At 44.4% G+C, this 16,068-nt stretch overlaps 2 protein-coding genes across 2 annotated transcripts; one reads left to right on the forward strand and one right to left on the reverse strand.

The window, feature by feature from the left end:
• Positions 1-412: 412 nt before the first annotated feature.
• On the reverse strand, positions 413-7,395 carry si:ch211-257p13.3 (kinesin-like protein KIFC3). The gene is made up of 19 exons (XM_068758047.1): positions 7,315-7,395; positions 7,115-7,211; positions 6,808-6,965; positions 6,427-6,679; positions 4,964-5,136; positions 4,459-4,524; positions 4,120-4,257; positions 3,838-4,035; positions 3,588-3,761; positions 2,891-3,038; positions 2,285-2,415; positions 2,080-2,191; positions 1,824-2,005; positions 1,652-1,756; positions 1,426-1,556; positions 1,211-1,331; positions 987-1,116; positions 626-855; positions 413-538 (listed from the first exon to the last, which is right to left on the reverse strand). Exons 1-19 carry the CDS (start codon positions 7,393-7,395, stop codon positions 413-415), a joined length of 2,754 nt encoding a protein of 917 aa, XP_068614148.1.
• Positions 7,396-9,676: 2,281 nt separating this feature from the next.
• Positions 9,677-13,812, forward strand: cep72 (centrosomal protein 72). Its single transcript, XM_068760538.1, is given in 15 exon segments — positions 9,677-9,752; positions 9,935-9,984; positions 9,986-10,063; positions 10,234-10,432; positions 10,529-10,637; positions 10,882-11,039; positions 11,122-11,180; positions 11,264-11,306; positions 12,356-12,541; positions 12,622-12,800; positions 12,874-12,967; positions 13,037-13,215; positions 13,288-13,414; positions 13,500-13,574; positions 13,690-13,812. Coding segments are annotated over 15 exon segments (1,620 nt in total). The 3' UTR covers positions 13,698-13,812.
• Positions 13,813-16,068: the final 2,256 nt, after the last annotated feature.

The raw sequence follows: 16,068 nt of genomic DNA on the forward strand, positions 1-16,068 counted from the left end.
TGGCTCTGGAAGCTTATTGAAATGATGCTACTTTAAACAGAGAAAGGCCTTTTGAGGCTGAGAAGATAAATCCTGAAGGAATTTTAAACTGCGATAATATAGTTAAAAAGAAGCATCAATATAGGGAATTCATAGGCTCTTCTGAAGTATAAATATTCCTTCACGCAGATTATCTAACGAGTCATTGTTTGAAGCAGAAACGGGGAATGAGGAAACCAGCAATTGATGCTTAAGGTTGGTATTTGGGGGGGGGGGGGGGGGCTTACAGACCTCCACAGCTTTAGCCCTTGAGGAGAATTCCTGCAGACATCTTCAATGCTGTGAAATTATGATTTGTTTGCAGGGAAGGCGATAATCCCTTGGGTGTATTCGTGTGATCGATGAGAATAGGAAGCATCTTATTCATAACTTGTCAGTCGCACTGGCCGCCACCAGACTCGATCTTCCTGGCTGCAGGACCCAGTTCCACTTTACACACCCTTTGGGCAAACTTCAGTGAGCACAGTGTTTCCCCAACGTTGCTCTCCAGAGCAGACACCTAAAGCAGAGATAGGAAATACTCATAACAAAGACTTAAAAGAGTCGGAATACTAACACACGCCACACCTCGGAGAAGCGATCTCACCTGAACCACCATGACAGTCTTGCTGCCTTTGCCCAGGGAGTCTTGTAACAAGTACGTAAGTCGGGAGTTCCTGAAAGGGACATGAGTCTGCCGCGCTCTCAGCGCCTGAATTACATCCCCCATTGCCAACAAGGAGCGATTAATATTCTGAGCCTCTTTCAGCCTCTCTCCCTCTGCACCAGACTTCCATACCCTCTCAGAGCCAGCCAGGTCCACTAGGTTCAGTTTTCCTGGGGAGACAAATGTTAACTCGGTGTAACGGTGAAGTATGATTAGTGATTGGAGCCTTTCTGCTTGAGGGTACAACTCCAGAAATATTGCTTTTCATTTATGCATGCAAGGAGCAACCTTTGAGACTGACCTGTGGTTTTGGACCCGGTCGCGAGGTCAGTGCCCTGAACTGTGATGCAGAGCAGCGCATGGGAGCGAGAGCTGTGCTGGTTCATTTGAGTGCCAAATGTGATCCTGTTTCTTCGGGAAGTGGCTAAAATCTTGACAAAAAAAAAAATATATAAATAGGTGGAGGATTTCAAATGAAGTTTTGACGTGAAGTATTTGAGTTATTTGAGTGAAACAGCGTTTCACCTTCTTGATGTGCTGAAAGCTCTTAACTTCAGTGATCCTGAGGCCGGGCACATGCAGCTGTCCTGTTCCATCCGGGTTGATCTTTATGTCCAGTTTCTCTCCGTCTTTACTCAGCAGATCTCTGAGATCCAAAATATAACACACGAACAATAACACAAACAAACTCTCTAGTCGGGTCAGTTGCCCTATTAGGATAATAATGCCGTATACTCTACCTCAGCACCTCGTTGTAGATTTCTACAGAGCTGACAGTGACTGTATAAGACCACATATCTTTCCTCTCCTCGATCTCACTGAAGAGATGTTTAAGGGCTCTTTGGTTGATGCCCGGGTTCTCAACATTGCCCTGAAAAATGAGATGATATTCCATCTGCAGTCTGCATCGTAGATCACCCCTCCGTAGCGATAATAAGTGTGTCAAAGTAAAACTACAGAGAATACCTCCATGGTATAGGTTTTGCCGGAGCCAGTTTGCCCATATGCAAATATGCAGACATGGTAGCCGTCGATGCAGGATGTCACGAGAGGCTGAATCTCCTGGAAGACCTGATTGGGGGGGTGTAAGTGTCTTGTTTTTGACATAATTTCCTGGATATTCTGTTTGCTTTCCTACCTCATCCTGTGCAGCCTGAGGGTTGAAGACCTTGTCCAGCTCAAAGATCCGTCCCTTTCCTTTGTTCAGCACACTGAGCGAGGACTCGTTGTTGGGGTCTGTCGTCACCACCACAGACTGACCCTCCTCATGCTGGTCCTCCTTCAGCACAGGCTTCACACGACACAGCACTCGGATGTTTCCTACGACGGCAAAGGGGCACCTGATTCACGACAGGCGTGTTTGTTTTCATCAGCGGGCTTGTTTCTCTGCACACCTTTAAGCTCCACCAGCTGCTCGTGTAACTTCCTGCGCAGTGCAACCTCCTTGCGATATTTCTCGAGAAGATCTTTGTTGGCTTCTGACATCGAATTGATTACGGCTGAAATCTGGTGAAACACAAAAGCCAGCAAAAAAATAAGAAATAAAAAAAAGATCTTACTTGTTTGGATTCGGATAACGTGTGATGTCACTGTACCAACCTGTTTTTTGGCATCGTTGATAGCTGCCCCATAAAATGCAGAGAAGTTTCGAACCTGGCTCCTCAGACTGTTGTAGTCGGCATTCATGGATCGTAAAGTTGGAGGGAGCGCGGTCAGACGCTTCTGCAGGCCTGACAAAAATCAAAATCCATGTAGAATCACAACCTTAAAAGGAGTACTTTTAAAGGTCTTGGAAATCCCCCTTATCTCCTGTCTGGCTAAGTTAAATGGGAAGACTGAACACTTTCATATCTGCAATTACGTAAAGGTTTGAGTCGTTTATCTGAATTTATCACGAAGATTGAAAAGTGCTGACATGAGTCTCCTTAATGATTCCAAATTTCCACCTCTCTAAATCACCAACACATCATGTTTAACATTGAAACAATATAATATGTTGTGTTTTGTTTAATTAATTTGAAAAAAAATTGTTACAAGAATTGTGTGCAGCACTATTTCTGAATCTCTGGCAACATGACAGCGATTGCATGGAGGCCTGAAAACGTTAACACTTTTAAAGATGATTGATTGATTGATTTCTTTTTATTATGAGTATTTCTCTAGCATTGAGCACCATGATCTCTTTAATTACATGGCGACACTCACTGAAGAACTGATCCTGCAGATGTTGAAAGTGCTCCGCCGAGCAGTTGGCAGCAGCCTTCACAGCTTCCTCCTTCCTCTCCTCTAAATGGCCAATCTCCTTCAGCAGCTCCTCTTTCAGTTTACTTATTTCTCTCTCATAGGCAGCGATCTGTAAGAGGTTCAGCACAGCAATTAGTCACTCTGTCAGCCGGGCCGGTTCTATCTGTGCAGGTCCAGCTTTGTAATGAGTTCATCTGTCAGTGGAATTGATCCAAGTTGTGAATTTCCTCCAGTGAAGTGGAAACTTTTTCCGAGTGCGTTTGATTTTCTGTTCTTTGATCACCTGCTCTGTCTGAGAACAGTGCGTTTCCTTTACACCCCTCTGGACTTTGTCTACTGTCTCTATTTGTTCTGAGGGTCTGTGCTTCTTGGACGCCTGCAGCAAACAGCAAGACTTGGAGTACTGTTGCACATTTAGTGTCTTCATGGCGCACTATTGTTCAAAAGCCCTTAATTATGGCTTATGTGCCAAATATGCTGGTGAGACATGTTTTAAATTAAAGTTAAAATGAGTTTGATCTGGATGTCTGAAGAGGCGTGGCGTAGTGGGTAGTGCGGTCGCCTCAAAGCAGAGTTTGTATGTCCGTATGTCTGTGTGGGTTTCCTCCCACCTCCAAAAACCCGACCCCTCTGCCTGTGAGTCTGCGGCCTCTCTTACCTTGTGCTGCAGGTTGCAGCTGTATTCGTCAGACTTCCTCATTTGTTCCTCCAGCTGTTTGCACCGCACATTCTGAGTAGACACCTTTTCAGACAGCAGTTCATTCCTGTGTCTGGCTTTAGTCAAATGCTTTAATGTGGCAGGTGATTCCACCTCCACAGTCTGGGTGATGTACTGATAGAAAGAAGAAGAGGCCACGTGTATTTTTGTTGCGTTTTCCCTTTAGAATCTACTTTCATACGCGTCTCACCTTAACGACCGGCTCCTTGTCCCTCTCCTTGTCCAACTCCAGCTGCAGCTCCGTCACCCTGTTCTCTCGCTTCCTCAGCTCCTCTGCTCTCCTCCATTCACTTTGGTCGCTCTGTCGCTCCAGCTGTGACAGCTGCTCAGCACGCCGCTGTAGGGTCGTCTCCAGCTGCTGCACTCTGCTGCGGAGGCTTTCATTCTCCTATCGCATCGCAGCATGTTAAACAAAGCGAGTTAAATGGGGGTTCGACGTTACGAGCGGCCGCACCGCTGTGGCGTGTCTCACCTTGATGAGCATGGTGCTGGACTGGGAGGGGATTGTCGACAGCTGCTGCAGGAGGCCTTGGGTAAGGCTCAGGTTCTGCTTCAGACTCTCGTTCTCCGCTGACAGACACAGAACCCGCTTCTCTGAGTCTGTGGCCCCCTGAGAAAATGAAAGATGAGGTTCAGCATAATAATAATAATAATCACAGTTGTATGAAAACGCAGTGCTATGGGTAGTTCTCACATATACAGTGTATCCTTATGGATATGGCTGTTTGCTATTTTTACAGCATGGTATTTCATTCAGTGTTTGCGGGAATACACTGGAAGAAATCCTGAAGGCTTGGAAAGACAGACTCACGGTGGCTGTTCTCAGTCTCGACAGCTCCTCCTCGCGCTCCTCGATGCAACCCTTAAGCTCATCAATCTATGCAAGTTAATGGAACAGCTTAAATTTGGTTTGAGAAAATAGAATATGTTAGATCATTTACATGTGACGCTATATGCAGTAATTGTGTGACATTTTGTTAAGAATTGTCTGCAGGAAACGCAGTACTAGAGACCTCTAGCTATGAAGATATCGCAGATTACATTACACAGTGTCACATAAAAAATGTGCAACTGTCCCATTATACTGTCTATAATATACTACCCAGGGATAGAGGACAACAGAGGCATCCTGCATTTATGATGGGATTTATGGTCAGTATCTGTGCGTCTCCGTCTTACACACAAAGAATGACACCCTCGCTCACTCGCTACTCATGGACATAAAATAGGAATACAGAAAATAGAAATTCTCTCTAAGGCCGTGAGTTATTTCTGGTGATTTCATAATGAATTGATAAAACGTATGCAGCTCATACCTGCTGCTGAAAGGCCTGTACGCGGGAGTGTCTGTCTTTCTCGCTCTGCTCCAGCTGTGAGTGCAGCAGACGGAGTTCTCCTCTCAGTTTGCTCCTCTCGCCCTGCAGGCCATTCAAAGACTCCACCAGCCTGTGCAGCCCAGCTTCTGTCCCCGCATCACCGCTGGACTCATCTATGGGACATAAGACAAGCCCCTCGTATTCTGATATCATTTTAGACTGAGCTGCAAACATATCACACTGCTTTCTTACTCCTCCATCTGCCACATCTCATTTTCACAGCAGAGCCTTATGCAAATTGTGCCAGCAGGCCGTGTCAGGTTTTTTTTTGCTGTTTGCTGTCACAATGGCGTCGGTGCCAGGAAGAAGAAAATGAGGAGGAAAGGCTGCATCTGTGCAACATGAGGTAAACATGAACGCGCTTGCAAGGTTGTGAAATGTGGATGAGCCGTGATGTCTGCTGAATCCGCATCGCACGTGTAAAAACAGCATATTGAGCAAATTTAATTACATCTGAAGAACAGATGCTTTGAAGCTATTGACTTTTTCCTGATGGATGACCACCGAGCGCAGCGTCAGCCATTCATTCAAATTAAATATTGAATAGAATGTCACAACACAGCACAATGCTGCACATTCAAGAGGCACAGCTTTACCTTTCCACTTCGACCTGCATATCGCATTACAGTCAACAAACAAAACCAAACAGCCTTGCAATGCTGGGATGGACTCTGGCTATCTTTAGCCCAACACAAGTACACGTGGCACCTTGCGTGTGCATTAGCAAGGAATAAAAAAAAAAACACTTTCATCCATGTTTTATTCATGACAGAGAGTCGGAGTCACTATCCAAGTACCAAGCCTGAGGGCAGCGATCTGATCTTGTCCACATGAAGTCATGCGCTTGTTAACGGGATGCACACATGCACTGACACATGATGTAGAACAGAACTCTCTGACGCTCCAAGGTCACAGGGCCATCTGGTCGGATCTGGAGCGCGGCAGACGTCAACATCTAAAGCGTTGTTGGGGCCGACTCCACACACACCAACACACTAATAAATCCAGTCAGCCTGTGCTGGGGACGGTATCCTTCTCTAATCGGGTGAAAGCTGGAGCCCTACTTCAAAGAATGATGTTGGCGAGCAAAAATGTGAAACGCTAATTTAAGAATTGATTGAATTTAGAAAGAAAGCCCTCTCTTTAATGAGTTCTTTCTCATATCCTGCTTGCATTTTTATACAGTGGGGTATAAAATCCATACATCACATGATCTCATCCAGTCTGAAGCCTCATGTTGCGTGTGCTGTGCTATTTCCTCTCCTTTTAACACATCCACATTTTATGTAGTATTAAAGGAGCCGCACTACTTTGCATGGAAATGTAAATCCATCGCCTCCTTCACCTTCACTTCACCCTCCCCCACTCTCTCTTTCTTCTGCCCTCCTCCTCTATCACCTCACCCTCATTCAGTGGACTAAGTGTCCGCTGTTGGCCGATGGCGTCCTCCAGGCTGCCGATGATGCTGTTCTTATCTCTGAGACGCTGGCGGTAGGACGCCCGCAGGGCCTTCATTTGGCGGCGGTGCTGGACTCGGTGCCTCTTCAGCTGGATCCGGTACTGGTCGGCCTGCTGCTGCAGCTGCTGGAAGTGGGAGTACTGCTCCAGAAAAGACAGCAAGTGGGACATCACCACCACCAAGGGGGACTCCGATACCTGGGCAGCATGGAGTTAAATACAGACACAGAGTTTAGAAACACTGCAGCTGCTGCTATTTGGGGAAGCTCTGCTTTGTGTTCATGAGTTAAGCCTGAGCTCAGACAACGTGATTCCAGTTTTGTCACCTTTGCTGTCGTTTCTGGCTGGATTTGTGAGGATCTCCTCTTCTCGGCCTCCTGCTTGAAGGACAGAAAGGCAGCAAGAGGAGTGCATGTTGGAATCTCAGGGCCATCCTCTTCATCTTCATCACTAAGAGACAATTCATCACTGTCACTGCTACTGCCTGGAAGATAATCACATTAGATCACATGAATAATAGACAGCAAAGGAATTTATGTGATAATTAATTAGTCAAAGTTATAATAAAGGATGTTCTGTCATTCTTATTCTATTATTCATGCCGCAGCCTAATGGCCAGACTATAATACTCACTCGAGTCGCTTAGCCGAGCATGAGCCTTATTTCCCATTTTGGAGGTGTGGCCATCTTTCCTTCTGCCTCCTGTTTCCATGGAAACAGATCCTGGCTCCTGAGGACAGCGTCGTGCATTGAGGGTGAGACAGTAAGACAAATGAAAAAGGCATATTTTGTGCATGGCAATGCTTTCAGGGGATCTCTGAGGATAGACATACATCTGAGGAAGGTCCTTTCTCCTCTTCCTTCTTGAAGACGGTGTAGAATATGTAGACTAGCAGGGAATAGAAGGCGTACATCTCCACGCCGTCCGGGAGTCCCTGCAGAGGACAGATCAATTATCATAAAGAAAACAGACATTCAACAGTCAAGTGAAATGAGATGTCGACTTCCCAAGCGGTTCAGCCCGTTTTTCTCACGTAATCGTCGCCCCGTTCCGTTATGAATAACTCTTCTCTTTTACCTTATCACATATCGTCTCCTCTTTGGTGATGGAAGCCTGACTTTGCAGTCGTTTGAATTCCCTTTTCACACTCCATCCGTGCTGTCAATGTCACATCCTCCGATGCGAGTCCGCGTCTTCAGAGCTGCTACAGCAGCGCTGTGTGTTGCTCCGCTGTGACTCCCTCTCTGCTGTGTTCTCCCCACCCCTGTTCTCCTCCTCGCTCCGTCTGGAGGCTGACGCTGCGCTGAGCATGCTCAGTGGAGACGCCTGATCCACCGCAGTGGAGCGACTGATACAGAATTAAGACCCATCGTGCTTTGGGGACCATTTGGTGCTTGCAGTTGTCATTTTCGGGCGGTTATGAGATGTATCGGGTTCTAACAAAGATCACAGTGGACCTGCAAATTTGTGTGGTTCTCCGGCTTCCTCCCACCACAAAAAACATGCAAATTAGGTGAATTGGTTACACTAAATTGTCCGTAGGTGCGAATGTGCGTGTAAATGATTGTCTGTGTACGTTTGGCCCTGCGATGAACTGGCGGCTTGTCCAGGGTGTAACCCCGCCTCTCGCCTGTTGACGGCCGGGATAGACTCCAGCTCGACCCGCTGACTGATAAAGCGGTTCAGAAGATGAATGAATAGTGTGCAGTATGCTCATTGATAATTTATTACTTCATTAATAATAGTTATTTCTTTATACATTTAGATACACATTACATACATTCATTCACACATACATCCTCAGTAATTATACAGAGCTCCTATAACATGCTTATGTTACAACAATCAGTCACATCCAACAGATATTTTTGGAGTGCCTGTGTGGAGGCCCAACAGCCAAAAGACATGAAACCTTTTAAAAGCCATTTGTTGAGTCTCTCAGATGCAGCTGGAGACAGGAGTGCAGCAAAAGTGACCGACTTGACCCTTGGAGCTATGAGTAATGGAAGGTTGAGGGTCACACCGCCAAAGGCCCCTAAAGCATTTCCTGCAAACAGACACACCGTCAGGCAGCAGGACAGGGAAGACAGGCCCATGCAGCATGTCGTCACCGCCAGAGCGTCCGCTGAGAGCCAATCACAAAGTCCCAGCAGCAGGCAGGAGCCAAGCAGGAGAATGCGTGCCGTGTTGTGGTCGTCACTCAGCCACAGGAAGTCAAAGGAAACCAGTGCTGGAGCCAGAACCTCAGCGGCCCACTCTGCTTCCCTCCGGATAGAGGCGAGGCGTGAGCTGTGCGAGGGAAGTAACAAACAAAGGGCAGCAGAGAGTCCAATCAGGAAGTTACCGACCGAAGGAGCCCGGTGATGCTGCAGAGAGGCAAGATGACACAGAGAGGAATGTCATACATGGATTACTGAAATCAAAGGCCAAGATACTGCAATTTACCTGCAAAACACTGAATAGATAAAAAAAAAAAAAAAAACTCATTCAAGTAGTGAAAGGTTATCAAATATATAAAAATGTTATTATTTAAAATCAGTATTTTGTCTTATTTTGATTTTTGTCCTAAGAATACGATACGTCACATAATCAATACTCACAGAAACGTTAAATCACCCCCACCATACTGAATTATACGTACCTTAAAGAGTTTGTAAGAACAGTGCAGAGAAACAACACACAAAATAATGTCGGAACAGAACGCGGCCCGCTCGGGTGTAAAGGACGCCATTGATTCTAAACACGCATCCAGCCGTCCATGAAGGGGGAAAGAGGCCGCTGGCTCTTAAGAACGTTCATTACTGAGAAGAATAAAACCTTAAACTGTACATAATCCGGTCTTCCATGAAGACAAGTAGCTAAACATGGCGAAGTCCAAACTTCGGGGTTTGCGCCAGCGCTTTGTTTTGACACGTGACTAGTTCGGCTACTCTACTGCGCAGAGTTTCCGCATTCCAATCATGCCTTTTTGTTACGTTCAGACACACCGCAACATGTCCGTCACTAAAGCGAAACCCTGACAATCAATCAATTAAATTGTTCATTGTTTGATCAAACAAATATACTAAACAATGCTGTACCCGGACTTTATCTTTTTACATATACATTTTTATTTGTTTATATTAGTTGAAGGTAATGAACTAGTTTTACGGATTTCTTTTCCCAGCCATTGAAGGCACCTCCAGTTCGAAAGTATGGCGGCGAAGTGTTTAACAACATTAACAGAGCAATGGATACGGGACAAGTTGCGCTTAAAACACATATATCTCGGTAATGCTATCCCATGCTAATGTAAAGGAATGAATTATAGTTTATATTGGTCGCGTTGAGCTTTGTTCTGTTAGATATTTTGATAGCATTCTCTATGTGAGCTAACGTTAGCTAAACAACAGACAGCTACTGTTAGATAAAGCAGTGCACTAATCACTCCTGAATATATTCATATTTTAAAGGTGACGTCAGTTCGCTGGCCCTCCCAGGAACGTGTGAGGAGAAGATTAGAGAATCTGGGAAACGCACTGGTCAACTTCCGCCGCCTGAAGTCTCGGGATCTCTCGTGCAATGCGCTCGTCTCCGTTAAGGTGGGACTTGCATCGTGCTGCATAACATGTTCAAAAATCAAATAAAATGCATGATTATTACGTCACCCATCCGTCTCTCGCACGCACGCATTTTACAAACTCGTGTTGCAGCTGTTTGGAGTGAGAGTAGACAGAACGACTTCTTTAAATCCATCATGTTTCCTCTCCAGGGGCTGCAACATTTAAAAGTGCTGCAGAGGCTGATCCTGTACCGGAACTGCATTCCTGCCCTTGAAGACGTGAAGGAGTTGGATCAGCTCCCGGCGCTGATCGAGCTGGACCTCCGGCTCAATCCGCTCACACAAAGTCATCCAAGCTACCGCCTGCACCTGGTGCACGGCATGCCCAACCTACGCAAACTAGGAAAGGGCATGATCCGTGTGCGGGTTATGATTATGCATTTTATTTATGTCAGCTTCTAACGTGACTACATATGCCCCCCCCCCCCCCCCCATTCCTCTCTAGATGGCTGTTCCGTCAAAGACACCGAACGCAAAGTTGCAATAATGCAGTTCTCTTCTGACCTTCGGCCTCAACAGAGGAGCTCATCTGACAGTCAGCCTGATGGACAAAGGTCGACTGAATAAGTGATGCTCACCTCAACATGGGTTGTGTGTGTTTGTGTGTGTGTGTGTGGGGGGGGGGGGGGTTATTGTTTAATTTTCACTATGTGACAATGAAAATTAAACAATAAACCTAACAGGGTCAGGATAGAGTTTTAGGTGACTGGAAGGATATCACCATGATAGGAGCACTCTGCTCTTTTTTTGTCTTTTTAAACATATATTCCTTGTGTCTTTACTGTTTGTGGTTCCCAGGAGTATTGATCCGAGACTGGCTGCAGTGAACCGCATCACCAAGAGGCGCTCTCTCTTGAACGACACCGATGATATTGTGTTGAATTTTGTTGCATCCAGCCTTGGAAGCCGAGGCGAAGCTCAGACCTTCTCTGATTCTGTTCACAAGGAGGCAAAAGGTCATTCTGAAAAACAAAGTCTAACCTGTTGAATTCGCCTTTTGTTGAGAATTTCTATCAATGTCAAAATATTGCATTTCAGAACCTCGTGGGGTCGAATCGAAAGATTTTACAGAACAAAGGAGTTCTACTCCGAAGCAGGTGGTTATTATTTGACTGTTTAGCAATATTCTCAGCAGTAAATTCATATCATCATTTATGCTGCATTTGCGTTTACTCTACAGGGAACTACAAGATCCATCGTCAGATATCCCCTCAAAAGATATGGTAACACTTGGGAGTTCTCTTTACGTTGTCTTGTAGAGATTTAGAATTCGTCAAATGCATGCTGGCGGTTTATTACGAGGTCAATACCTTGTAGCAGGTTCTATCACGGAACCTTTGTGATACCTTGTAGCGGGTTCTATCACGGAACCTTTGTGATACCTTGTAGCAGGTTCTATCACGGAACCTTTGTGATACCTTATAACGGGTTCTATCACGGAACCTTTGTGATACCTTATAACGGGTTCTATCACGGAACCTTTGTGATACCTTGTAGCGGGTTCTATCACGGAACCTTTGTGATACCTTGTAGTGGGTTCTATCACGGAACCTTTGTGATACCTTGTAGCAGGTTCTATCACGGAACCTTTGTGATACCTTGTAGCGGGTTCTATCACGGAACCTTTGTGATACCTTGTAGCGGGTTCTATCATGGAACCTTTGTGAGTCATTGGTGATTTTACAGTTACATAGATGAAAAATCTATGTAACTGTTATTAAATATGTTCATTTTATTTGTTTGTAAAAAGAAGGTAGTTAGAGGTAGATGAACATAGGATTAAATTATATGTATTTAAATAGTGGTTAGCGCTGTCGCCTCACAGCAAGATGGTACCGGGTTCCAATCCTGTCTGTGCGGGGTTTGTATGTTCTTCCCGTGTCCGTTTGGGTTTTCTCCAGGTTCTCCGTTTCCCTACCAGTTCCAAAAAAACATGCAGCTTAGGTGAATGGGTTACATTATTCGTAGTTGTGAGTGTGTGCGTGTTTGTGTATGTGCATGAATGGTTCTCTGTCTATGTGTGGCGACACAGTCGGGGTGTACCCTACCTCTCGCCCATAGCAAGCCGGGATAGGCTCCAGCAACTCCCGTGACCCGCAAAGTGGAAAAGCAGAAGGACATGGATGGATGGATAATAGTCAAATCAAATGAGTTACTGTCACATTATCGCCACCAGGTGGAGCCAGAGGGCAATTGATTTTCAATCATGAAACTGGACTGTCTAAAGGTCAGTTAATATTATTTTTTAATTGTGTCATTTGTAATTGATCAGATTTCAAACAGTCCAGCACGCCGCATCCAAGGATTCCTTCTCATAAGAGAAAAGTGGCGGGCAGGCCAATGGTGACCTTTGACCCCTATGTAGAGGAACATAGCCCTGGAAAACAAGAGCAGAAGGTTCTCCCGAAACCAAGCAGACAAGCAGCCCAGGGACATTTCACCCCTAATCCTGGTAAGAGCTCAATCTGATAATATAAACTATATACCCCCACAAATTCTGTATTTGTAATAAATGAATGTCTTCAAATTGTTTTGCAGATCAAAGTTTTGGCCACAGCTCTTCATTTAGTAATGTCTGTCCTCCCAGTGCTCGTCGGCCAGGTTTGAAGCTGTCTGGCCCCTCGAATCCCATTTTGCATCCTCCGAGACTGACTTACTGTAGCTTCAACAAGACAGAGGGCTGCTCCGGCCTTCCACGGGAAGAAAAGAGAAAACGGGCGAGTTCCTGCAGTCTCAGCAGTATTTCACACACTGAACGGATCATTATTCATTCTGACTCTCTCGTCGCAGGGTAGTTACAGGAAACCGCTGGAGATGCTCCTCAACCTTGTGGACAAATACTGGACAGGAGAAAGGTCGTTGCATCGCGACAAGAACTTCCTGTGTGAGTCGACGTTTTGGAAGATGTGGTGACGGATTCAGGAGCACGAGACAACGAATCTCCTCTCTGCAGCTCAGGCGGTCCACGTCCTCTCTATGATGGAAAGTGATGTCTCCAGTCAGGAGGCTGAGGTCAGGACACTGAAACGCCAAACCGATGCGCTGACCTTCCAACTTGCTGCGCAAGATGAAAAGAACCGAGCGGAACTCCGTTACGTCGCTGCTCAACGGGAGGAAGCCCGCAGTGCAGCTGTGAGTCGAAGCACCTGATAATAATATCAAGCTTTAGATGTCCAGAGCTCACTGTATTTATTGTATTTACAGGGGGAACTAAATGAGCAGCTGAAGACCGTGTTGGAGGAAAACCTGTCTCTCCAGAAACAGCTGATCAGGCTGGAAGGCCGGTATCTCAATTCTATGATTAGAAGTTCACCAGTCACTCGGATTAAAGGTGCGCGTAAATGCGGGTCGGAGAAATGTGAGAAAAATGTGTCGACTGTTTTCCTTAAAAACTGTCTCACTCTGTTTTTGCTTAGAGGTTCAGACTGAAGTGGAGGGGCTGAGGCGAGAGATTGGGGAGTTGCGTGAGAAAGTCCAGGAGCCTGAGAAAGGTATGAATTTGTGATGATTGCCACAGGTATAGATATGTACCCATCCTCGCATCTACAATCAGCCCGTAATGGTTTGTTGTTGTCTTTGTGTATGTGTGTGTGTGTCTGTCTGCAGGTTTTTAAGGAGGCTGAAAACAAGTGTTTCCTCACCGAGCTGAAAGGAAATGTGGAAACGAAAAGAAGAACCTGAATGAAGAGAAGTACAAAGTCGGGCTGTGTGTAGCATCGCATTAGATTAGCTCAAGGCCCAGCAGCTAAAGACTATTATTCATTTTTACTTTGCACATTTAGATTGGCTTAAGTTCCAAGCTCTTCCTTGTCTATTATAGTGATATTGTTTGAGAAGATACGTCAATAAAGACTTTTTTTCTTGATGTAAACAGCGGTTGTGAAAATAGTTTGGGACAAAACTGCTATGTTACTTTAGGGGTAAAATAAAATCTGTTCCTGGATCAGTGGCTGCATTGAGTTTCTCTCTGTGGATGCCCTATTTTTTAGGGCATCTTTGTCTCCATCTGCTTTGTAAGTAACATCCAGATTCCAGCTGCACTGTGTGCTGTGTTTATACCTCAGCCTGGGGCTGGATAACCAGACACACACACACACACACACACACACAAGCACTAATGCAAGACCTGGCAAACCAGGCTAGACATGGCTGTTAATACATAAAGTGAATGCATCTTTTGCTTTTATTTGAACGTCGCTGGTCGCTGGTGGGTTCTACTGATTGGGATTTTCAGTGTTCCTGCAAATGTCATGATAATATAAAGCGTCGTTTGAATGACACCTTATAACCGAATCAGTCGAGGTTAGCGGTGTGCTCTTTTTTATTAATTTCAGTATTGCACTACAAAACATGAACACATTAAGGGGCCCAAAGAACAGGAATAAAAACACACTGCATGCGCTGGGGTGCAATAGTACATTAAAAGTTATTTAAAAGGGGGGGGGGGGGGGGGACAATATTGTTCCTCCACATGAAAGGTGCACAATATTTGGCGTTAAGCACAGGAGACAGATCAGATACAGCAGCAGACTAAGACTAATACACTCAGAGCTGCTAGTTCTGCACTTGATGCATGATTCGTCATCGGCTTAGGGTAGAGGTAACGCGTGACGCCAGATAAACTCACTGCTGGAAAAATATTCTGCAAAATAATAGTATTTGCAGTCTTCCCTTAAATTCGTCCAGTATGTGAAGATACAGCAGTAAAGCCCTGCTTTTGTTCTCACTTGAATTTGTGCCTTGCACGACAGTAGAATTAAATGGTCATTTCATTTTCTTTACTAACATACAAATATAATAGCACTGCTGACTTTGTACATGTACAGGTTGATTTCAAGCAAATTATTTAATCATGACCTCATAGTTTCATCACTTAATATTTTAGAAAGAAAATATTGGAAGTTTGTCCAGTAGTCTATCGTCACAGCAGGCAAAGCAGTTCAGTTAAGACACAACAAACTCCTACTGTCGTCTATATGCTTCTGAATCAATTGCACTATACATAACATGCACAAAGTACAGCAACAGAAAATAACAACTTTTATGAAGCCAGTGTCATAAATTAAGCCATGTGGCTATAGCTTTTTAGAATATACACAATCTTACCACAAATATATTAGAACGACAGTATATAAATCTAAAGAGGAAATTAAAATGTTAAAAATACAATCTTGTACAACTGAGTTAGAGCCTCCTTATTCAGCTGTTTTACGAATTTGAAGTTAAAAAGGGTGCTAGGAAATGTTTTTTTTGGGGAATGGAGGCGCAAGGTTAGTAAGAACAGCAAGAAAAAAGATTTTTTTTGTTGAAGGCAGGGAAATTAAAAAAGCAGGAGTTATTTTAAGTTTTAAATATCACAAGCTAAATGAAACCAAAAATAACATGGTCGTGCTTAAAAAATAATAAGGAATTTTGGAAACAAATTTGAAACAAATTGGACAAAATGCACAATATATTGTTCTTGGACAGGAAAAAATGTTTGAATGATCCTGTAGAATAAAACAAACATATTTTTATCCAGCTCGGCAACTGGGGATGGCAGAAAAATAAAAAGCACTTAAGATGTAATTAAGACCTTCCAAAATAAATTTTAATTCATAATAATTATGCCAAAATATTGTTCAAATTGTCACTGAAACTGCAAAATCAATTTACAATCTTCAGGGTAATATGGGAATGGAAGCATTTCGATTGAAAAGTGCCATGACGTTCCAAAAAAACTCTTGCCTCTTGTTTTATTGCCATTTTGTTCAATTGTGCTCGATAAATATAAGGCCCTGACACGAAGCTTCAATATGCGAAGCGTAGCACTTTGTGCCTTTTGTTTGGCAGTAATTTGCGATCGGCTAGGAACGTACCAGCTGGTAACGACTTAGTAAAAATAGATGTAAACAGATTTCCAGTTCTCACACATCACAAAGAGAGGAACTCAAAACTCTCTCTCACACACACACACTTGGACAAAACAGATGGGCGAGAAATATA

This window comes from Brachionichthys hirsutus, chromosome 3, assembly GCF_040956055.1.
Source record: "Brachionichthys hirsutus isolate HB-005 chromosome 3, CSIRO-AGI_Bhir_v1, whole genome shotgun sequence".
Taxonomy (NCBI): Eukaryota; Metazoa; Chordata; class Actinopteri; order Lophiiformes; family Brachionichthyidae; genus Brachionichthys; species Brachionichthys hirsutus.

Excerpts from the sequence above, each read along its gene's own strand:
- si:ch211-257p13.3 (XM_068758047.1), bottom strand. The coding sequence starts at position 7,395 with ATGTACGCCTTCTATTCCCTGCTAGTCTACATATTCTACACCGTCTTC. Across the intron at positions 2,006-2,079 it reads GCAGCTGGTGGAGCTTAAAG|GAAACATCCGAGTGCTGTGT; the intron begins GTGTGCAGAGAA and ends TTGCCGTCGTAG. Across the intron at positions 856-986 it reads GACCGGGTCCAAAACCACAG|GAAAACTGAACCTAGTGGAC; the intron begins GTCAGTCTCAAA and ends TTGTCTCCCCAG.